The sequence below is a fragment of the Mastigoproctus giganteus genome, chromosome 2 (genome assembly GCF_048544385.1).
Source record: "Mastigoproctus giganteus isolate SK-2022 chromosome 2, ASM4854438v1, whole genome shotgun sequence".
NCBI classification, from domain to species: Eukaryota; Metazoa; Arthropoda; class Arachnida; order Uropygi; family Thelyphonidae; genus Mastigoproctus; species Mastigoproctus giganteus.
Window position 1 is genome coordinate 101,443,675 of NC_143576.1, and position 25,712 is coordinate 101,469,386.

A 25,712-nucleotide genomic window follows, 5' to 3' on the forward strand; every position below is an offset into this window, starting at 1 on the left:
TGTATAAGGCAATGGTCAGGCCACACCTAGAGTACTGTATACAGGCCTGGAGGCCTCATTTCAAGAAGGATGTAGAGCTGCTGGAACGAGTACAGAGAAGGGCAACAAGATTAGTGAATGGAACAAAGGGGTGCTCTTACGAAGAAAGGCTTAAGATTTGCAAATTACAGTGTCTGGAGACTAGGCACCAGCGAGGTGATCTGATAGAGGTGTATAAAGCATTGAATGGTTTGAGCATGCTCAATGCTGATGGGATTCTTCCTCTCGCTCAGAATAATCACCTGAGAGGGCATAAATTCAAATTGAGGAAAGACAGATGTAGGATAGACGTGCGGAAATTTGCCTTTAGCCAGCGAGTGGTTGGTTGGTGGAACAGACTTCCATCCCTTGTCGTGGAAGTTGATAGCCTAAATAAGTTTAAGGCTCAGCTGGACAGGTATTTTGAACGAACAGAGGGGTGAAGTGGGAGTGGTTTTTTTTGGCTGATGCTGCATAAGCTTGCTTTCTTGCATCAAATGCCTCTACTAATGCTAATTTCCTTTCCTTCATCATTTCAATTAACTCCTCCATCTTGCCTGTTAAAGAAAGTATGTTGTGTTCCAATTCGCAGTCCAGTGTCCAAGCTATGTCATTTTCCATTATTTTCAGTCCGGCTTTGACTCTTCTGGTTTTTTGTAGCACTTTTTATCCACTGTTGGCTTGCTGGGCCTGTCACAGCTTCTCCAGAGCCCCGTTAACCAGTACAAAAATGCACTGTTACCACTTCACACATGTCCATTTGGTTCGGAAGTGGGGTTAGATTTTGTGAGGCAGTGTAGTTAGGGTAGGTTCTGTGGAGAGAAAATTATCCATCAACAGTTGTATTTGAGGAAAGTGTCTGCTAGATGGGTTTCCTGACTTCTAACCCCTTTACCAGAGGAAGGAAGGGGCACAATTTGCACATGAAATGTTGTCAAAGTGCTAGGAAAAGGGAGGAATTTTTTCACGGCTTGTCAGTCACCACGGATGAATCTTGGGTTCACCACTATGATTCGGAAACTAAATAAATGTCAAAACAATGGAAGCATGCAGAATCCTCCCCCCCACAAAGGAAAAAATTTCAACCAAGTGCTGGCAAGGTGATACTGTCACTTATTTGGGATCAGCTTGGTGTAATACTAACAGCTTACCTTCAAAAGGACTGTACTGTGGCAGTGAGGTTTGCCAATGTGGGTTTGAAATATTGCCACATCATGCTTATTCTCCCGACTGTGAATTTTCGGATTTCTTCTTCTTTTGCTGTGAAGTCCTTTCTTTGTGAAAAACACTTTGCTGATGATGATGAGGTGATTACTGCTGCTGCATTGTGGGTTGAAGGACAGTCAGAGGACTTCTACAAAACTGGCCTGCAGAAGTGTATTGAGAGGTGGCAACAATGTGTCATTTTTTCTGGTGACTATTTTAAAAAAGTGTAATGCATGCTATTTGTTTCTACCTTCTATAACAATTACTTCTAGATGAATACAAATCTTTTCTGAATCCACCCATCCCCCAAGATAAAAAAATTGTTTTTGGATCAAGGTGTTTTACTTTTATAATGCTTAAACTAAACTACTGCATCACATGCAGCGATCTTGATATGCCAGAAAAGTAAGGAGCTAGTATCAGCTCATGTATTGGGGTGATAAGATCTGACAAGGTTACTCAAATGTCACTTTAGTATCAAATTTAGGGTAATTAAGTCACAAGCACTTAATAAATTAACTTTGAATTATTTACATAGTATTGCATTATTTATTCTATGGATAAGCACCATATATTGGTCATAAATAATGGCAATCATGAATATAATTATGTATACTTATAGTTTTATAAAGGGGAAAAAAAATAGTGAGAAATAATGACACACAGCCATGTTATAAATCTAGTGCAAAATTAAGCCTATTCAACCACTTAGGTTAAGAAAAAATTTATAAAAATAACTATATCTAATACAATACAAAAATGATAATTTCATTTTATAATGGGTATAGTATTGTTTGATCATGAAAAATAGTTAACATGAAACATTCTTATGTGGCTGTATTATAAAATGCCATTTAAATTATAAGCATTTTCTTTTTAAGTTATTTATTTTTTTTTTTTATGTAAATTTTAACTATTAAGATGAATGCAATAATTTAGAGTTAGTGTGACCATAGAATTGTTAATGACAAAAAAAAAAAAATCAATGTCTCTTCAATCAAAGCTTCTTTGTGGCCATAAAGATTGATAATAACTACTTACTCTCTTTACACAGTGATTTATTATTGAGCAGTAATTTACTGCACTTTTACCATATCATTAATAAATTGCAAACAGCAATTGTTGTTGTTGTTTGTTTGTTATTTTGTTTTTAGGAGCATTAGCAACTAAGGCCATATTGCTCCGGGATATGCGGTGGTCATTCCCTGACCTTTCTGCATCTTCCATATTTGGTGGTGACGGGCTCGAACCCCGGTCTAATCAAGAAGCGTGTGCTACGCACTGCTGCTCCTTCCCACCTGGCTACGGAGGCGCCGATAAACAGCAATTGATCATGGCTCCTGTACACATGCCGTAATGCATTTATAGCCATGGTGACCACCCTCCTCAGAAAATGCTTTTTATCTGCTGCATGATGTGTTTGTAGGTGTCTTTGACACACATTCAGTCAAAGCTGCTATTTTTCAGCATCCAACTTCCATGGAACCCAATATATACTCAGACATTTAACATCCTCAAGTATTCTACGTACTACATGTACTTACTACTTAGGCATAAATGGTTTTGAAATGAACTAATGAGACTCGTAGCAAAGAAGAAAAATGCATGGGATGCATATAAATTATCAGGTGACACAGAAGCCTATGGCAGATATAAGCTAGTCTGTAATCAAGTCACAAAGGAGATTAGGCAAGCGAAGGCAGATTACGAGAAATCTTTGGCAAAGGATGCTAAGAAAAACAGCAAGGATTTCTTTACTTATATATAACCCCAGGGGCTCACATCTGGTGAGTATAGGCTTGGCACACCCAGGGTCCTCAGCTGGATATCATCATTCTTCTCTTTCTTGGTGATTTCCTTCTACTTCTCTCTCTCTCACACACACGTGCACACACACACACACACACACACACACACACACACACACACACACACACACACACACACACACACACACACACACACACACACACACACACACACACACGGTAACTCAAATTTTTTTTTTGGCTGGTGCGGCATAAGCCTCAGGCTTCCTTGCACCATATGGCTAAAAATAATAATAATAATAATAATAATAAACTCTAAAAGGAACGGGATGAATTGGATTGGTCCACTTGATTTCGATGGTTCGACTGTTGATGATCCTGCTCAGAGAGCAAACAAACTGAATGAGTATTTTGCATCTACATTCACACATGAGGAGTTATTAAGGAAGGAAAATGCCACAAGGTTATCAAATTGTAACAGGGTGCTTAATGATTTTGTAATAACTGGGAGCAAAGTCGAGGAGAAATTGTTGAAGTTAAACATATGAAAGGCACCTGGGATGGATGGGATCTATCCAGTTATATTAAAGGAGGTGGCAAAGGAACTAAGCAAACCCTTAGCCATAATTATGAGAGCATCCTTGGACTCAGGGAAGGTCCCCACATACTGGTGATGTGCAAATGTGATCCCAATTCACAAAGGAAGATCGAAGGGTGACACAAGTAATTACAGACCAGTTAGTTTAACTTCTGTTCTGGGTAAAATAATGGACACTGGTTAAAGATGCATTGCAGGATCATCTAGACAAGACTGCAGCAATAATTCAGACATAGCATGGGTTTGTTAAGGAAAGTCTTGTCTGACAAATTTGATTGGATACTGTGATGTGGTTACAAAGGAACTGGATGCAAAAAACAATTTTGATATCATATACTTGGATTTCAGGAAAGCTTTTGACACTGTTGGGCATGGAAGACTACTGTACAAATTGGAGCAGAATGGTATTAAGGGTAAGTTGCTACAGTGGATAAAAGGGTGGTTGAGTGGGAGAAGTCATAGGGTGGTAATCAATGGATGCTGCTCTTCGTGGACTCATGTTATTAGTGGAGTCCCACAGGGTTCGATGTCGGGCCCACTGCTGTTTTGTACATTTATCAATGATATTGATAAAGTTATATCATGCATAGTTTTGAAGTTTGCAGACGATACAAAGGTTGGCAGGGTTGTTAATGACAGTAATGGCAGTGTGCTACTGCAACAGGATCTAGAAAATTTGGGCAGATGGGCTGAGAAGTGGCAACTGAAGTTTAACATTGACAAATGCAAAGTACTGCATATGGGTAGAAGTAACCCCAGAGAAACGTACCAACTGTGTGATACTACATTTAAGGTGGTAGAAAATGAAAAAGACCTGGGAGTAATTGTGCAGTCAGATATGAAGTTTTCTGAGCAATGCAACAGGCTGCAAGAGCAAGTCATGGGGTTTTGTCAATGATATACAGGAATTTTGCTAATAGGGAAAAGGAAGTGATTATCTCTTTGTATAAGGCAATGGTCAGGCCACGCCTTGAGTACTGCATATAAGTCTGGAGGCCTCATTTTAGGAAGGATGTAGATTTGCTTGAGTATGTACAGAGAAGGGCAACAAGATTGGTTAGGGGAATGAATGGATTCTCTTACCAAGAGAGGCTTAAGTTCTGCAAATTGTAGTGGCTGGAAACTAGGCACCTGCGAGGTGATCTGATTGAGGTGTATAACGCCTTGAATGGGTTGAGCATGCTGAATTCTGATGGGATTCTTCCATTTGCTTAGATTACAAACCTAAAGAGGCATAAATTCAAATTAAGGAAAGACAGTTGTAGAATAGATGTGCAGAAATTTTCCTTTAGCCAGCGGGTGGTTAATTGCTGGAAAAAACTTCCATCTGTCATTGTGGAAGTTGATAGCTTAAATAAATTCAAGGAGAAACGGGACAAACATTTAAAGGGAATGATTGTGTGAATTTTTTTTTATTTTTTTTTGGCTGATGCTACATAACCTCGTAAGCTTGCTTTCTTGCATCACATGCTTCTATTACTATTACTATTCATTGAAAATATGTTCCACAGTGTTCTACTTGCCTTCCCTTTGTGATCACTTCCTCTACATGAACAGCATTTGCAGTTGTTTGTGATGAGTGGGATCTGCCAGGCCATGGTTCACTTTGGCTTCAAGAACGGATTCATGAATTAAAAAATACTGTGATGAGCTCATGATGGATGTCATAGGATTTCTTGCCTTTTACAAACAGAAACTTAATGACTGCTTGCTATTCTACCACTAGAAACGTAATGGTTTCAGAAGTTTCCAGAGCCTACCCTCAGAAGATCTTTACTGTGAGCAAGATTGGGGTGATAAGATCTGGCAAGTTTCCTCAAATGTCACCTTAGTACCAAATTTAGGGTAATTAAGTCACAAGCACTTTATAAATTAACTTTGAATTATTCACATGATATTGCATTATTTATTTTAAAGATGCACATACTCATTTGCACCCATTCTCGTGCATACACACATACACAGAGCAAAATTTTCTACTTATACAAAACAGCAAGTACTTCAAGTTGATTGATTGAAGGGATCTTATCTTGAAAAACCAAGCAGCTGGACAAAAAAAAAAAAAAAAAAAAAAAAAAACCAAAAATAAATTTACTTACTTCTGGACTGCACCTTATATATATAAATGAAGTGTTACATAATGATATGCTCTGTTTTATCAGGTTTCACAGATATTTGTTCTTTTCTGATGTTATTATGAAATAAGTAAAATTAATGAAATTCGATTATTTTTCTGACTTTCTTGTGATATTGTTGTAACATAAAAAAAATTGTATTCTAGGAAAAGCATACTAAGAGATTAAAAAAATATTGTTTCTGTTATTTTCTATTGATTGATTTTCGTTTTTTAGGGTGTTCCAGGTGAATCTGGACTTTCGGGACCAGCTGGAAAAGAAGGTCCGCCAGTAAGTATGAATTGAAATCCCTTTTAAAAGTAAAACACTTGATGAGCAGAAAACAGAAAAAAAAATAGAATAAATATCAAAATATTTATTATAAAATATCTGTGTAACTACACCATAGTTAGCTCATAAAATTGAACTACATTTTTAGTGTAAAGGCATCGATTTTATTGTATCTGATATTTTGACTACCTTCACAATGATTTACCATATATTGCACTACCTCGAATAAGTAACACTTCACATTGTGTAAAGACTGTTGTTGCTTATTCTCAGTAGGCACCACCACTGCCCAGATGGTACAGCTTCAAGGCTTGTTGGCCTATTGTCGGTAGGTGGGCAAGGTACCCCGGCATTGCAATCATGCTAACCCAGTTGTGAAGTGATTCTACAATATGAGAGATGTCAAAAGGTTTACAGAATAATACTGTAATAAAAACATAAATGCATAAGGCATAATAGAATACGAGCGTGAATTAACTATAAAATATTGGTGTAACTACACCATAAAAATGGTGATGCTCATATGAGATGAGATACAATATGAGATGCTCATAAAAATAAACTACATTCGTAGTGTAAAGGCACTTATTCGAGGTAGTGCAATACATGGTAACTTGTTGTGAAGGTAGTAACAATATGATCTACAATAAATTCGATGCCTTTGCACTACAAATATATTTTATTTTTATGAGCTAACTCTGGTGTAGTTACACTGATATTTTATAGTTAATTCAAGCCCATATCCTATTATGCCTTGTGCATTTATATTTTTATTAAAAATATTTATGTAATTAGTATTTTGAGTACAGGCATCTGTCGATTTGAATGGGGATTATTTCTGGGAAAACACCATGCAGTGCAAATCCATGCAATGCAAAATGCAGTTTATGTGAAATAATGGGGTTCCATTCCTGTACACAAAAAATTTGTTAAGTTGAAAAAAAAAAAAATTGCCTTTATTTACAAAAAAATATTTAACATTTTACAATTATTTTCATTTACAAAAATATACAAACAAGTCCAAAAAATTATGTTTAGTAATACATCTAGATTCTTAATATAAATCCATTGCTTCTTCAACATTGTCTTCCTATGATAAACTTGCAACAGTAACCAATGCTTTTTGGAAAAAAGCATTGGTTACTGTTGTTCTCTGTATATTTCTTCATAAGGAGTTAAGGCCAGTGATAAATTAATTTGGAATTTTGATCTTCTTTCCAAATTAGGATCCATATCCAGAACTTTGTAAACTGATTTGCACATTTTAAAAACTCAGCTAGTCCTTTCAGGATCAACTTTTTGTTGACTTTGAAAGTACTAGCTTGCTCTTTTTTTTTTTGTCTTGCTATCTCTTCATCTTCCTTGTTTTTACTTTTGTTGTCATTTTTTTTACCTTCTTCACATCGTGATAAAATATTATTCGCTAATAATTATTCTCTAAGAGGTTCAATGACTTCTGTAATATTTTCTGGTTCCAGGTCTTCACATTCCTCTCCACTAATAATTTTTCCATTTGTCACAATCTGAACTACCTCTGGCATTTTGACTGTGGATTCTATAATGCAGCTTTCTGGCAATAACTTTTGCAGGGAATCTTTCATTGTTGTGTTCTTAAGTTCAACCCAGGAAAACAATATTTTTTGCAACATCGAGAATGTTATAATTCCATTCAATAATCAAAAAAATTGAAGGACTGTTTGTTCCATCTGTATCTCCCACCAATTGTGAAAAAGATCTTCTTAGATAATAGATCCATCAGCTGAATTAACGAAGTTGTATTCACTGGAAGAAAGGTGAATTTCACATTTGGGTGCAGATCAGATAAATTTGCAGGATAACTGGACGCACTGTCTATAATAAACTGGATTTTGAATGTGTTTCTCTTCAGTCAATATTTTTTCAGCTTCAACGCAAAAGCAATTTAAAAACCAATCCTCAAAGATTTTAGCTGTCATCCAGACTTTTTTTGCTCGATTTCCAGTGACCAGGTAAGGAGCTTTTTGATGTTCTTTTAAAAGCATGAGGATTTTCTGAAGTATATATTAGAAGCTGTTTGCACTTAGAATTTCTAGATAACAAAAGTGTTAATCTGTGTTTGAAACTCTGAAACTTAGGGAGATTCTCTCTTCTTTTGAAATGAATATTCATCTTGGCACATACTTCCAAAATAAGCTGGTCTCATTAGTATTAAACACTTAACTTTCTAGATAGTCCTCAGTCATAATAATATCCCTTTAAGTTTTTTTTGGATACAAGGAAGCAGCTTCTGCATCAGCACTGGCTGCTTTGCCCTTTAATTATAAAAATTTTCATAATAAAATTTTAAAATTTCATTATAAAATTTTCAAACAAAAAAAATTCCCAATCTTACTAGCTTTGAAAGACATCTGCATTGGATGTACCGACTTTTTTGCAGGCGATAAAAAATTGGCAGAGCTTTGGTGTGAATAAAATCAGAACTAAGAGGTACTCTATTTTGATTATGATCCTCTATCCAGAAAGCAAGTAATTTTTGAGTTTTCTCTGTTATAGAATTTCTCACTTTTGTTGTGCTTTTTGCAGTCAATAATGTGGAGCATGTAACTGAATTTTTAATGTTCTCAGAATTTTCTCTAATTTGTTGTATGCTAGATTCACTTATGCTTTATTTCTTGGCCAATGTCACAGTCTTTATGTCATTTCTAAATCCTTAACAATTTTTAATTTTTCCTCTAAATTAAAATTTTTTTTAGTTGTAGCTTTCTTCATTTTAGGTCCTGTAAAATAAACATATGTAGTTAAACACATATATGTAGTTAAACACACTTTATGTACCTAAGAAATAGCAAAGAACTATCATTTTCATACTGAATGGGATGTGTCAGCAAAAAACATTTTATATTATTTGAAAAGAAACCTTTCCTTTTTTTTTTTTTGATAATTCAAAAATTGCACAGCAGCAAAACCCACTGTGCATTCCAAAATTTTACTAATAAATACCTCACAGTGCAATAGCAAAACCACACCATAAGGAACTGCATAAATCAAGAGATGACTGTACTGGATAATTGCAAATGTTCCAGGTTTGTAAATTCACACCATGTATAGTGAAGCCAATAGCATCAATTCTCATAGTGACAGCTCCCCATTCCTCCATAAAAACCTATATTAGTTTTGGATATTTAACATTACTTTAGAAGGAAAAGGGATAACCTTTCATACTTTTAATGTCACTAATTGTATATGATTGAATTCTGTTTCCTTTGGGTGTGGTAAATAAATGAATATTCACTTGCATTTTTCTGATGAGAATATGGGTGCTAAATGAGAAAACTTTCAAAAATCATTATATTTTCTTTATTAACCTAAAATTTTCACTAGAGCTTCATCTGGTTATAAAATCACAATAAGAACACATAAATAAACAAACAGTAGATGAGTAAGCTATGCTGATTGAAATACACAAAACAAAAAAGGGAGGGGGGGGGGGAAGAAGAGGAATGAGCATGAATGAAAGTAACAGAAAGAACCAGAAAAAAGAAATGAAGAATAGAAGAGGCATAAAGTAGGGAGGATATATGAAGACAGAATAAGAAAAAAAAAAATTTTAGAAATAATAAATGAATGAGAGGGAAGATGTGGAGGTGCTGAAAGGTATATGCTGTTTGGTAATTTTGTTAGAATTGGTATTATGTAAATATTTTTACAATATCACAGATTTTAAAGATAAGTTCATATACTACCCTGACCTTGATTTATCTTGTGAGTTTTAATTTTGAGTGAAGGGCATCTAATTGTAACTCTTGTCTATGAAAGTTAACATTAGAGGAATCAGTATTCTTAGCATCTAAAATTAGCCATACTTATCATAGTCTTGTGTCACCTGATTCTGTGGATAAATGTCTTTTTTTCTTTTCTTTCTTTCTTTCTTTCTTTCTTTCTTTCTTTCTTTTTTTTTTTTTTTCATGCAGTGTAATCCACACCACAATTCAGACCATATAGTAGACAGCCCACTCCTGAAAAAGTCAGGAATAGGCACCTTTTCTGTTGAGAATATCTATTCTCTATGATGAAGGTAAAACAGAGTCTGCTCACAGTGATCAATAGATGGAAATGTTAAAAGCTGATAGAAGTTATTAAGAGATATAGGCATAATGCAAATATGAGAACACAATGAAATAATGGATATATAGACATAATGGAATCCAAAAATTCCTGGACTGAGTTGATAAAAAGAAATAGGCTTGCTTTTGTTACTGATCATATTTGTTCCCTTCAGAGTAGTTCCCTCTTTTGAGTTTATGTACCTGTCCAGCATTTCTGCCACTGATGCAAATACTGTTGGAACTGATTTTTTGGGATTGCATGCAGGGCTCTTTGCAGTTCTTCTTCAATTACTGGGGTGTCATGGAAATGATGGCCTTTTAACTATGATATCATTTTTGGAAGCAAGGAAATCACAAGGAGCCAAATCAGGTGAGTAGGGAGGGTTGAGGACAACTACCATGTTTTTTTTTTTGGCCAAAAATTGGTGCACAGAGATAGCAGTGTGTGCAGGAGCATTGTCATGGTGAAGCAGCCAATCCTTGTTCTGCCATTGTTCAGTACATTTTCAGCATACTTTTTCCTTTCAAAACCTACAGTAATAATGCTGATAATGCTGGTTAACTGTTTGGCCTTGAGGCACAGATTCATGATGAACCAAGCCTTCAGAGTCAAAAAACATCACCAACATGATTTTAATGTTATTATTATTATTATTAGCCATATGGTGCAAGGAAGCCTGAGGCTTATGCTGCATCGGGAAAAAAAAAATTTCCGAGTTATCCTGAGAGAGAGAAGTAGAAAGGAATCACCAAGAAAAAGAAGAATGATGATATCTAGCTCAGGACCCTGTGTGCCAAGCCCATACTAACCAGATATGAGCCCCTGGGGTAGATTTTGTACCTGACTTGCTTAGCTTTCTTTTGACATGACATGGAGATATTTTGGATTTCCACTAAACTGATTGCTGTTTTGTTTGAGTTCGTAGCAGTAAACTCATGTTTTGTTTCTTGTTATAACCCTTGAGAGGAAGTTTTGATTATTTCTGACAATATCTATCCAGCCATTTCTGACAGCCAAACACACGCTTCTGTTTCAGTTCATCAGTCAGCAACTGAGGCACAAACTTTGCAGCGATCTGCTGCATGTTCTATAAGAGAGTCCTAGCCTGTCAGTAATATCAGAAATGGTCATTCATCGATCTTCATTGACGATTTGGCACACTTTCTGCATGTTTTCACTTGGGCGGCCTCTTGATGGGTGACCTGAATGCTCACAGTCTTCAGCTGATATTTTACCATGTTTGAATTGCAAATGTTTGTGTTCTCCCCATGGAATTGTCACCAAAAGCTGTTTTGAGCATCTCACATGTTTCTGATGCTGTCTTCCCCATTCGAAGGAACAATGCAAATCAGCCATTTCACAAATTAATGACATTAATCATACTTAAAAAGCATTGTAACAAACAACTGTAATGATGAACACAGGCTGGCTATTAGCAGCAAAATTCACAAGATTGACTCGGGAGATACTAATGTAGTGGTAGAATGCTCTACTATTTGCAGTTCATGCGCTGCCAGTCCAGTAACTTTTGGATACGCCCTTGTACATGGAGGAAAAAATAGAAATAAATTAGCCAACCTGATTTCCTATCTAATCAAGGGAGGTTACAAGATATAGCCAAATTCTCCTGTTGCCATGAAAAAGAATGAAAAACCATACATCTCAAGAATATTGCTATAAATTTGAAATGTAAAGAATATAAATATAGAATGTAATTTACATTTAACAAATAATTTTTATCAGTTTACATTTTACTCTGTCTAGTAATTTTGCATAATAATAAAGAGTTACTAACTGAATTTATACAGAAAAGGGAAGCAAAATGTTTAGTATTAGAGTAATATTTAGATGGTATTAGTACAAAACTGTGATGACAAGTAAATGTTTATATTCAGAGCAAAATGGAATAAAACAGATAAAATTGAATAGGACATCAGTAATGTAATTTTTTTTATTTAATAGATTTTAATTAATAATTTTAAATGTTAATAACTATAAATTAGATGTAGATGGGCTCGTCCTGAATCATACTAATATTAGTAGTGGCAAATGATGAAAGAAAGTAAGTATATACAGCATCAGAAAAAAAAGAAAAAAAGAAAAATACACTTCCCACATTACCTATGCAACACTTCTATCCTGCAACCATTCCTTCCTTCCTCAGTTTAAATTTATACCCTATCACGTATGTTGACTTGAGCAAGAGGAAGGATACCATCAGCATTTAGCTTACTCAATCCATTCAGAGTCTTAAAACCTTAATCAGATCCCCTCATAGGTGCCGAGATTCCAGATGCTGCATTTGCAGAATTAAAGTTTATTGGTAAGTGTATCCTTTTTTTTCCTCCTCACTAATCTCATTGCTCTTCTCTGCACCCACTCTAACAGATTCACATCCTTCCTAAAATGAGGCCTCCAGACCTGTATGCAGTACTCAAGATGTGGCCTAACCATTCCCTTATACAATGGGATAATCTCCTCCTTATCCCTGCTATTAAAGTTCCTGTATATCATTGACAAAACCATACAAACTGGGGTTTGTGGGGTTTTGCACTGTCTGCACTGCTTAGAAAATTTCATATCGGACTGTATTTGCTCCAAATTCTCTTTCATTCTTCACTGCTTCAATATGGTACCAACCAGTTGGTTTGTTTCTCTGGAATTAGTCTTGTCCATATGGCGGTACTTTGCATTTATCAATATTAAATTTTAATTGCCACTCTTCAGCCCATCAGTCTAATTTTTCCTGGTCTTGTTGAGTAGTGTGTTTTGATTCCTGTCATTAAACCCTCTGATATCATCTACAAATAAACTTAAAAAATGAGCTTGATATACTTTCATCAGTATTTTAACTAATATTTGAAACAGTAAGGGGTCCAGCACTGAACCCTGAGGGCCTCCTCTAATAACAGTCCAAGGAGAGCAGTGCTCGTTTATAACCATCCCTGGCTCCTGCCACTCAACTATTCCTTTATCCATAGTAGCAGTAACTTGTCCCTAGTGGCACATGTCCCCAATTTGTACAGCAGTCTTTCACGTGGAGTAGTGTCAAAAGCTTTGCTAAAATCTAAGTGCGAGTTTAATTTTTTTTTTTTTTTTTTTTTTTTGCATCCAGTTCTTTTGTTACTGTATCACAGTAGCTAATTAGACTGCTCAGACAAGATCCTACCTTTAAATCCATGCTGTAATTTCAGGATAACTGCATTTCTGTCAAAATGATCCTGCAGTACTTTTTTAACCACTGACTCCATTATTTTCCCTTAAACAGAAGTCAAATTTATGCTAAGTGCGAGTTTAATTTTTTTTTTTTTTTTTTTTTTTTGCATCCAGTTCTTTTGTTACTGTATCACAGTAGCTAATTAGACTGCTCAGACAAGATCCTACCTTTAAATCCATGCTGTAATTTCAGGATAACTGCATTTCTGTCAAAATGATCCTGCAGTACTTTTTTAACCACTGACTCCATTATTTTCCCTTAAACAGAAGTCAAATTTATGGGTCTGGAATTATTCACTTTGCCCTTTGATCCCACTTATGATTAGGAGAAACATTTGTGCATCCCCAATCCAGCACCTCTGCTGAATCCAAGTATGCTTTCATAATTTTGACCAAAAGTTTACTTACCTCTTTGCTGCACCTTTCATTATAATTAGATAGAGTTTATCAATCCCGTTTAGCTTCAACAGTATCTCTCCACTTTATTCTCAGCTATGAGAAAATCATTTAGCTTCTGGTTATAACTTGGTATACACCTGTTATTCCCAGCCCTAAATACTTTTTCACATGTAGATGTAAATGCAAAATATTTATTAAGTTTGTCAACAATCTGAACAAGATCATGCCATTTATATTCATTGCACCAATGTGGTTCATCCCTTTCTTTCTAGTGTTAACATAAATAAAGACTTCTTTGCTACTTTTCTCTGTATTACTAGCCAAAGGTTTCTCATAATATGCCTCAGCATGCCTTGCTCCCTAAATGACTTATTGCAGACTAGTTTTTACTTGCTGTAGGCTTCTGTGTCCCCTGATAATTTATAAACATCCCATACATTTTTCTGCCACTAGTCTCCTCTGTTCATATGATATCTTTTTAGGTCTAAGCCCTCTCTTAGTTGGTATAAAAAGCTTAGTAGTTTCCATGATTACTTCCAACAACACTTCACATTTAGACTATCAATTTGTCACATTAAAAAGAAAACTAAGGCCATTGTTAGTCACCTTTCCGAAAGCAAAATCCCATACCTTTACCCTTGACAACAGTTATACTTTTAAATAAATTCCATTTCAGTATATTATGATTGCTGCCACATAGTAGTTAATTGTCCGTGAATTCTTACTGCATGAAATGACACTGCTGATAATCATATCAAGCATTTTGCTTTCTCTTGTTGCCTCTCTGATGTGCTGATGCAGACAACAGTCATCCAGCACATTCAAAAAGGCCTTACTACAGTGTAAGTGACCAGCCCACAAGTTCTGTTCAATATCTGGAAGGTTAAAATCCCATTATAACATATTCTGGTGTACTGACCCATTTCATTTGTCTTCATATTTGTTCATTATAGTTGTCACAGCCATTTTGTCTATAGCATACTCCTACTCTCATTTTTGTTTTCCCAGTGCTTTGTGTGAAACAGAGTGATTCAAAATTACACTGGACACCTCACATCAACTGGGTGCACCACCTTAGATTCTGTGTGCTTCTTAACCAAGAGTATAACTCTCCTCCTCCTCCTCCTCCTCCTATCTTCTCCTTTCTCTGCACACTTACCATATTCAAATTCTGCATCTCCTTTGTCTGAATGGCACCATGTTTCCTATATACATTGTCTGCATTTGATGATTTCAGTACTTCAGATTTATTTACTATACTCATAGCATTAGTGTAAAAAAGAATGTGTATGTGGGTCTTTTTTCCTCTTAGTGTACTTAACACAGCCTGTATATGTGCTTTTCCCATGTGGACCCCCTCCATCAGGCCCAATAATCCCTCACTCCTTGCTTTATGGGATACTGTATGTCCCAATAAAAGCAGTGCCAGAATGAATTTTACCTCTGCTTGTGGCATAATTTAAAACTCTTACTCTGTTTACCCCCCTCAAGCTAGCATTTTTCCAATGCACTTAACACTTCTTCAATGTCATCAGCAAATATTCTTCCACCCCTTCTGTTTAAATGCATCCAACACCTTAAAACAGTTCCTCCTGTTATCGAGCACAGACTGTAAGTGATATTCCCCCCCCTTCATTTAATTTTTTGAATAAAATTATACATCTCACAGAAACCATAAATTTTAAATGTTTAACTAATATAGAATTTTTAGGAGTTTCATACACTATTATAAAAAAAAAATGTATTCTTCATTAGATAATGTGTTGCTTTGTCATGTAAGTTTGTGGAGTACTATTTTGCTTTGAACATGACCTTGGAAAAGACTTGAAACCTGACTATACTATTGGCACAAATTATTTTGCTTATAGTGCAAGTATATTCAATTATTTAGTTTAAATGTGTTTTTGTTTTTCTTTCTGTTAATATATGTAGGGTCCTTCAGGACTTCCAGGGGAGAGAGGTTTACCTGGTTCTCCTGGTCTACCAGGCTTTCCTGGTGAAAGAGGACTTCCTGGACATCCTGTAAGTATTCATCAGATAATGAATAAGGAAGTCATTTCTTGACAAACATTTTTGAAGTATCATTCTACCTTTATAAATAGAAAATGCATTATTTAATTAAACTCTTATGCATGTGAGTTACTTAAAGTTCCAGACATAATAGGTTTATGTCTGGAATAAAAAAGTAATAAAAATAATCTAAAAGAAATAGTAATTATAACATAAAACTAAAGCAAAAGGTAATAAACCAAAAATAATAGAACAAGAAATAACAAGCAAAAATAATAGAACAAAAAATAACAAAGCAAAAATATAATAAAAAATAATATAGAAAATTTATAATAAAAATTATGAAAATTTAATAATAATAAAGCAAGAAATAATAAAATTAAACAAGAAAACATAAAGCGAAAGTAAAGGATAGGTTAAGGTAAGCTGATGTAATTGTAAGTCTGAAATAATTTTGTGAGTTAGCATGGCACAAATAAGTCATCATTTCTCCTGTGTCTTAATGGAGGTCTGTGAAGTGGGATAACTTATTTGGAGAAGAGTGTTTTGATAATCAGGGTCTTCAGCGTTGAGAGCTAAAAGAAATGGTATTTGAAATATAAAATAAGTAATTTATTATTATTATTATTAGCTATATGGTGCAAGGAAGCCTGTGAGGCTTCTTCTGCACCAGCCAAAAAAAAAAAAAAAAGAAAAGAAAATCTCAAGTTACCCTGAGAGAGAGAGAGAGAGAGAGAGAGAGAGAGAGAGAAAGTAGAAAAGATTCACCAAGAAAGAGAAGAATGATGATATCCAGCTCAGGACACTGGGTGTGCCAAGCCCATACTCACCAGATGTGAGTCCCCTTGAAGGTCCTGATTTCAGCTAGGATGGTATGTTGATCAATATCTGTTGTTTGAGATTATTGCAGGCGAAATTTAAATGTTTTGTGGAGTTTGGTATTTGGAGGAGAACAAACAGATGAAAAAGGGTAGTTAGAAAAAAAGCTATATAGCATATAGTAGGTGACTATACAGCTTAAATAGGAGTGAAGTACACAGATTATTCCATGGAAAGAGAACTAAAAATTATTACACTACTAATTGTGATTATTACCTCTGTTAACATCATCATGTTCCAGAACCTCTGTCAGTTTCTTGCTCATGTGTACCACTTTTTTTAATTATTTCGACATCCAGGAAAGTACAAAGAGGGATACGATGTCGTATGAGAATGATTGACCTCTGATTGGTTCAGTTCTCTTTTTATCATATACATTTATTTTAATCCCTGGGTGAAAAGAAAAAAATATAATTTTTTTAAATTTTAAATTTGGATTCTGTTGCTCTAATTTACATTCATAGTGCATCTGTTCTGCATTTCTCCTCATATTTCTGTTTTTCATCCTGTGTTTAAATTTTCTTATATTCATAGAAATATCTATGTAAGGGGGATATATAGATGTATTATGAAAATGTATATATTTGGCATCACAATAGAAATTCTGAAATTTAAAAAATATATAAGTATTTTTTTTTCATCTGGGGATTAAAATCTGTGTATATAATTACAGATTAATCTTTAGAGGGTAGGGTGAGGTTACTGGGTGCCTCTGATTGACCATTTAGGAATCAGTCATAATAATTACAGTAAATATCCATATATATATGACAGAACCTTTAATAAAATTAAAACTAGATACTGTATAAACAGTATATTTAATAAAAAAATATGCTGATAAAATTATAAAACTTTTAATGCATTTAACTTCACAGTTAAAAGCATTAAAAACATAAAATAAAATAAAAAAAAATTAAAAAAGTATATGTATAAATATTATGGAGTTAAAAGTGATAAAACAATACCAAAGCTTTCAGAGGTGAGAGTTTCCTTTATCAACAGTGGAATTTTACAGTCACAGCACATCCTTAAATAACACCAGCAGGACTGTAGCTCAGTATGTGTTACTGAAGGAAGATGGGAATTATCCTTCACTTGTGCATGGAGGTCGAAAATAGCCTGTGGTAGTTGAAACTGTTCATCGCATCCAAGGATCACAGTCTCAAACAAGATGAATATGGACACTTGTATCTCTGTTAATGTTGTTACATTCAGAAGAACAATTTGTATGCTCTCAAGCCATTTCCAATGCCAATACTTATGCAAATGATCACTGATTATTGCATATTTGATATTCCCCAAAAGTGCTCAGCCATGGTTCATTTCCCATAATCAGTGGACTCTTGCTTTTATATGCTCCTGATATGGTCTTTAATCCTATGCACTGACTCCCCTTTATAATACTTGACCTCTGCTTTGTAACCTTTATAACACAACCTTGACACTTAGTCTTGTATATAGTTCCAGTTGCACCTTCAGTAGGTACAGGATCCTTTTTCCTTGACATAAGTGCTTGCAGCCTCTACTCCAGCAGCCTGCATGCAGCATATATGACAGGTACATAATGTTCTCAAGATCCATTCTTTCTGGTAAGCCTGGATAGTAAGGCATATATGTTTAGTAATGGGTGTGAACTCTTCTTTTGGCTTTTGTTGTCCCCTCCCAAATATACTTAACCAAAATGCTCTGGAGATAGCCACACTTTTGGAAATCTACTGTGACATGTCTAACTTCTGCCAGTCTGTTTATCAGATGTCTCGCAATGGGACCAAGCCCTATCCAGTATGGAACATAATTATTCAACATTGCTACAAATGTCCTCCAAAGAGAATAGCAGTGTTGAAAATATACAAGTATACTCAAATAAATCCTGTCCATCTATGTGGCATCCCTTTCCAATGCTATATACACCTCATACTATGCTCAGTGGGGATGCACATAAAAAATGACACCACATTAAAGGATACAATTACTTCACAATATTCATCTACCTGAGAGTGTACAAAATCAACAAAGTCTTTACTGTCCTTAACAGTAAAGCTGGATCCCCCCCCACTACAATAGGGATATTAACCTGGCCAGGAATCTGGAGAGTGCATATGTTATGCTACTCACAAATGACACAGTGGACCTAAGTACACTGAAAAGACAGAATTCGTGGGATATGTGGTTCATGGGCAACGTGACACTGTCACCCCTCTAGCTAGTGGATGAACCCACCACTTGGCAGGTATATATGTAGACTGCATCACTGCATTCACGTAGAGGGTAATTCAATGTCAGTATGAATAAATGTTGTAAGTTAACCAACTTCAAAAGAGGGATGATAGTGGGTGCTCGACACACGGATCACTCTATTGCGGAGGTGGGACAGAAATTGCACTATCCCCATTCAACAGTATCAAGAGTGTATCGGGAATACGCCATTTCGAGAATAACATCTCATCGTGGGCAGTGCTGTGGGTGGAGAAAGGCGGTGGATGAATGTGGCCGTTGACGTCTGTCTCAAATTGTTTCAGCCAACCGGAGAATGACAGTGGCACAAATCACTGCCGACTTCAACAAGGGAGGTGCCAGAAATGTATCCACCAAGACCATCAGGCAATCATTAGCCACAATAGGTTATGGGAGCCGCCGACCCACCAGAATCCCATTTCTAACACTACAACACAGGACTCTACGCCTCAACTGGGCGAAAGAACATTGTCAGGCACTGGCCATTGGATGATTGGAGATGGATCTTCTGGTCTGATCTGATGAGTCCTGTTTCCAGTTATTTCGAGCGGATGGGTGGGTGCATATCTTGTGGAAACTGCACGTAGCTGTGCACATGTCATGTCAACAAGGAACCGTTCAGGCAGGTGGACAGTTGGTAATGATCTGGGGCTTGTTCAACTGGCACACATTGGGACCTCTGGTACATCTAGGCGCCTCCGTAGCCAGGTGGGCAGGAGCAGCAGCAGTGCGTAGCACACACTTCTTGATTGGACCGGGGTTCGAGCCCGTGACCACCAAATACGGAGGATGCGGAAAGGTCAGAGAATGACCGCCGCATATCCACGGAGCAATATGGCCTTAGTTGCTAATGCTCCTAAAAACCAAACAAAACAAACAAACAACTGGTACATCTAGATGCATCTCTGAATGGTCCAGGTTACATGTCCATCCTTGCTGACTATCTGCATCCCTTCATAGTCATTGTGCACTCACAGGACAATGGACTCTTCCAACAGGACAATGCACCCCCCACAGAGCAGTGGTGACTAGAACATGGTTCCAAGAGCATTCCACAGATTTTACCACCATAGAATGGCCTCCCCGTTCACCCAACATCAACCCTGTGGAGTATCTTTGGAATGCTATGGAAAGGTCTGTTTGAGCTTTGGATCCTCCACCCAGGAATGCAACGGAATTATGGACAGTGGTGCAGCAAGCATAGATGGGAATACTTCTTGAATGCTTTCGTGAACTAGTGGACTCAATGCCTCATTGTGAAACTGCACTTATTCGAGTAAAAGGTGGGCCTACCTGTTACTAGTTAGGTATCCTGCCCAATCAGTGTAGAATTCCTGTCTTATGAATTTTTAGTAAGCCATAAAAGCTAGGCAGTTGGCAAACCGTGGCATGTGACATCCAATATGTGACCTTAGAAATCTTCCTTATGTTCAGCCGGCATGATTTTATTTATATGATGTTCTAATCCTGCTACAGGATTTCTGTGGGTCACCTTATAAGTTGTCTTATCATTTAACAGTACTGAGGGTTTATGACAGTAGTCCACTTTATTAAGGATCACAGTTAACCTCCCTTTGTCTTGAAGGTGGAACAACAATGCCATCATCCATCTCAACTCCTTAACCACCATCATCTGGGTGTAGTAAAATTATAAGGAACTGCACAAGCCTGGCTTAATATCACTGAAGTTCTAGTGCTTCTAATAGTCTTTTTGCTGCCATTTCAACACTCATTGCTATTTCTTCTATTAAAGAGTTTCAAGAAGTCAATGCAATCTTTGTGCCTAAATTTGGCACATGCTCATGTTCTTTAGTTAATCACTTATCACTAGATCATAAGTATAATATAGCTTAATTTTCAGCACTCACCTCATAGATACGCTTGGTTTGATGAAACTTATAACAGGTACATAGTAGTTATAAAACTTTTAAATTCTGATTAGTAGCTATTTGTAACTTAGTGTAATTATGAATTAAAAAAAAAAAAAAAAAATTAAAAATGATGAGTTAAGATATCAAGTTAATATTTACATCTTATAATAAATTAGGTTCTAAATTTAATTCATACACGACAACATATGAGTATACGACATGGGATATATAATAACATTATATATTTGATTAGATGTCAATCAGATTGTCAAGCATGTTACATTGGTAGTAAAACAGCTAAATTTGGGACTTCAAAAATTTCTAACACACGTGCCTACTACCACTTTAATAGCTTCAAATCTAATTTATCGGGTACAGAATTAACACAACATGTTCAATCTTGTAATCATAACCCACGCATCGATTCAGCTATTACAGTAGTTAAACTGAATTCTAGTTATATACTATAAAATTCTTCAAAATGAAGTTCTTGTCATTGAGTGGTTTAGCGCCACACATCGTTCAACATATTAAACATGAAAGTTCCAGTCAACTTCCCCCTATTTGGAATTTAGCATGTATAAAGTTTCCACATACATTGAAATGCATTTCGGGAACTTAAACAGTATATAACATACTTCGCGTGTTCTTCTCTTTCCAGTTAAGCTTACTGAGGACGGTTTCGAAATTTGCTCATGCTCGGCTATTAGCTTTTATCTCATTTTAATTTTTAATACATGAATTTAATAAGACAACTATAGAATGGAATGTGCACTTTCCTTTCTTAGGCAAATTTTAACACGTTTTAAAGCTCATAATTTTTAATTTTTTTTTTTAAATTCATAATTACACTTAGTTACGAATAGCTACTAATCGGAATTAAAAAATTTTAATAACTACTACATACCTGTTATAAGTTTCATCAAACCAAGCGGATTGCTATGAAGCGAGTGCTGAAAATTAAGCTATGCTATACTTATGATCTAGTTGTTACATCACAGCACATAAGGAATCCTTAATATATCACAAGTCACTTATCACTTAAATTGCATGCAGAATTCTCACTTACACTATTTTGTTCTCCAGCAGCCTCCTCCATTAATCTTGCAAACTTATTAACCTGCCTCTGACTATAAACATCTGAGATATTGTCTGATTTGGCTAGTATTTTTGTAGTTAGTAAGTACTGTGTAGGGGCCAAATGTCTACTTAAACTGTAATACAACATGCCCTTGAATCTTCTGACATGTCTAAAACTACAATATAATTTTCCAATTCAAGTGTTCATCACCTTGTTCTGGTACAACTTCACAGGACACAACAAATAGTCATCTTCAAAGGTTACTTAGCATGAAATTCATGTGGAGTAAGTTAAAATCCTTTGCAGCAATCAACAAATCTTAGATGCTGTCTCTGCTTAGCTTCACAAACACTTAATCTTTGAAATTCTCAGATGCACCTTAACACAGTATGGCTATACACTGGGCGCCTCCGTAGCCAGATGGGCAGGAGCAGCAGTGCGTAGCACATGCTTCTTGATTAGACCGGGGTTAGAGCCCGTGAGCCACCAAATACGGAGGATGTGGAAAGGTCAGGGAATGACCACCGCATATCCCCGGAGCAATATGGTCTTAGTTGCTAATGCTCCTAAAAACCAAATAACAACAAGAGCTATACACTTTTTTTTTTTTTTTATGTGAACCCCAAACACGAGTGGTATTGGAATCTATAGTACTTAGTACCGTGCTTCGGTTTGAGGTTAAGAAGATGAAAGAAGATATTTGTTGACATTGGACTTGAACTTCCGTAGATTGTAATTTTCAGGAAATACGTATGAAGGAAGGTTGTTTCAGAAAACGGCAGTTGAATGAATAAATGAGGAAGATGAAAAGTTGGTTCTGTGGGTTTGAAGTTGTACAGTAAATGGATATTGGCTAGTGGCAGCACGTGTTCGGACTGTTTTGAAAGAGAGAGCAGGAATTATAGAAGCCAATTCAGAAGAACAGTGCCCATGGAAGTATCTGTAGAAGAGGCATGCAGCAGAAACAGTGCGTCTATGAGAAAGCGAGTGGAGAAACTCTTTTAGAGATGAATCATTAATTAACCTAACTGCCCTCTTCTGAATGGAATCAAGAAGCCTGAGAGAGGTTTTGGGGGCACCACCCCAGATGTGGGAACAATATTCCATGGCAGGGCGGATTTGCGATTTATACAGAGTGAGCAGCTGTTTGGAAGAAAAGTAACGCCGAGAGCGAAAGAGAAAATCAAGTTTTTTAGATGCAGAGGAAGCAATATTTGTAATGTGCTTGTGCTAAGAGAGGTTAGAAGTCAGGGTAATCCCCAAAAGAGATATATCATTTTGCCTAGAAATCGGAGTGTCACTAAAGATAAGCATAGGAGCAGAAGAATCCTTTTTGCGAGATATAAGACAAGACTGAGTTTTAGAATTGTTGAAATCAACTAAGTTGTCTTTGCCCCACTGGACAATTACCTGAAGATCGGCATTTAAGGAATTGGTAGCAGATTTCGAGAAGTTGAAGCTGATTGAGTAGGACAAGGTTTCTCAAAATGGAAAGTTGAATGCAATGTGCTATCATCGGCAAAACTATGGATAGGATTTCCAGTCAATGGAAGAAGGTCATTGATATACAAGAGGAAAAGAGTGGGGGAAAGAACTGATCCTTGGGGGACACCAGCATTAGTGGAGAAGTTAGAAGACAGAGAGCCATCTACCATCACCCTCAGTGAGCGATCAGAGTGAAAACTGGTTAACCAATTACTAAAAACAGTTGGCAAACCATAAGATGGAAGCTTATTTAGAAGACCTTTATGCCAAACATGATCAAAAGCCTTTGAGATGTCAAGAGCAACTACTTGTGTTTCACCGAACCTTTCCATTGAATTAGTCCATAAATGGGAACATAAGCCAGAATATCTCCAGTGGATCGACACTGACGAAATCCATACTGGTGATCGTTGATCAGACGGAAGGTTTCTAGGTAGTTTAAGAGTTGGCGGTTAATTGATTTCTCCATTACTTTAGAAAGAGTAGAAGTAATTGCAATGGGACGATAATTGGATGGGAGGGATTTGTCACCCTTTTTAGGAACTGGCTGGATATGAGCAAATTTCCAAGCAGAAGGAAAACCACCTTTGGAATAAGAAAGTGAAAAAAGGCGGCAAAGAATAGGAGTAAGTTCAGGAGCACAGGTTTTGAGAACAAGTGGAGAAATACCATCAGGACCTGGAGCTTTCTTAGCATCAAGATTCATCAAAATCCTTCTGATATCCTTTTGATGGAAGACCACAGGAGGCATTGAATGGAGTGTGTTGGGAATGGTGGGAGGTGTTTTACCAAGATCATTAATACATGAGCAGGAAGAAAAATGGGATGCTAGCAGGTCAGCTTTATCTTTGGCTGAAGTGGCAACAGAACCATCTGGTTTGGACAGAGGTGGGATCAAAGATGGGCAAAAGTTGCGGCCAATAGCTTTGGCAAGAGACCAGAATGCTCGGCTACCATTAGGGCAAGAAGCAAGTTTTCTACTCTTAGCCTGTTCAAACTCTAGTTTGGACTGATTAATAACTGCTTTACAACTGTTGCGAGCTTTGGTGTAGGCAGAAAATGAAACTGAAGAATTAGAAACAAGCCAATTAGGATATGCAACATTCTTCTCTTGGACAGCCTTAGCACATTTATTGGAAAACCAAGGTTTAGATAAAGGACGAGATTTTAAAGTGGAGTGTGCGATAAAGGATTCCATTCCTGCAAGAATAATTTCACTGACACGATCTGAGCAAACATTGACATCAGAAGTTTTTAAACAGTAATCCGACCAAGGAAAAGAAGAAAAGAAGTCTCGCAGGTCATCCCATTTTGCATTCTTGTAATGCCAAACAACACGAGGTTGGGAATAGCCATGAGATAAAGGTTCCATTGGAGAAGAGACAATCACCAAGTTGTGATCTGAAGTGCCTAAAGGACCTCTCACTTCGACCGTGTACTTAGAAGGGTTGTTTGTGAGAAAAAGATCAAGCATATTGGCTGTATGATTAGGATTGTCCGGTATGCTTGTAGGTAAATGAACAATCTGTGCTAGGTCATTAGTAATTGCAAAAGCCTCAGCATCTCGATCTCATGGGTCGGTGTGACTAGAAAATGGAAGCCAGCTGGAGTTGTGAACATTAAAATCACCAAGGAAAATTACTTCACTGTTAGGAAAGTTGGACTGGAGAAAGTCAAGTTGAAAAGAGAGGAAGTCAAAGAGCTCCAAGTGATTAGTGGAGTTGGGAGAATGGTAGAGACAACAGATGAATTTGACACAATGAGGTAGAGAGATTTTAAGCCAGAGAAGATCAAAGAGAGGAGATTCCAAATTTCCAAGTCTCTGACAGGGAATATCAGAACGGACATATGCACAAGTACCACCTTTGAGGCGAAAGGAATCATACAGCGAATAATTTGGGCATCTGAGATGAGCAGTAGATGAATCAACCGATAACTGAGATTCTGTCAGAAAAAGTACATGGGGTTTGGCAGACTGCAAGTGGAAATGGACATCGTTGAGATTAGAATTGAGACCACGTATATTTGTGAAATGAATTAGGAAGTCCTTGGGAGGTTTAGATCTTTTTGCAGATAAGCTTGCTCTATTAGTTTGACAATTCATGGTGTATTCAATAGTAAGAAAAAGTAGGTGGGACATGCTGTATGAAGTAATGAAATTTTTGGATATGGCGTACATGTGGTAAGAATATTCCCAGATCCTTGACATAACGTGGCCTCGACAATGCTCCCCGCATACACACTACTCGGACTCCCTCCAGTCACTATCTGGCAGAGTAGAGGTAGCAAGATTATACACTAGCTGATCCGGAAGCTTCCTAGAGAGTTACCAATAGGTTCAGTCCGGTGAACTAACTATCGGCCGGCCTGCGAACACCGTTTTAGAGCTGTACTCTCGAAATGTAAGGAATATTGGATCTCGCCACGACGTTCATCATAACCTCAAAAGTCATC

At 36.6% G+C, this 25,712-nt stretch overlaps 1 protein-coding gene across 1 annotated transcript in view; it reads left to right on the plus strand.

Annotated features, from left to right (window-relative positions):
* Positions 1-25,712, plus strand: part of LOC150089465 (uncharacterized) — a 1,372,165-nt gene that overhangs the window by 805,916 nt on the left and 540,537 nt on the right. The window contains exons 35-36 of the mRNA XM_090389992.1: positions 5,943-5,996; positions 15,630-15,719. Of these exons, the coding sequence (XP_090246118.1) occupies positions 5,943-5,996; positions 15,630-15,719 (144 nt within the window). The remainder of the gene's footprint in view (positions 1-5,942; positions 5,997-15,629; positions 15,720-25,712) is intronic.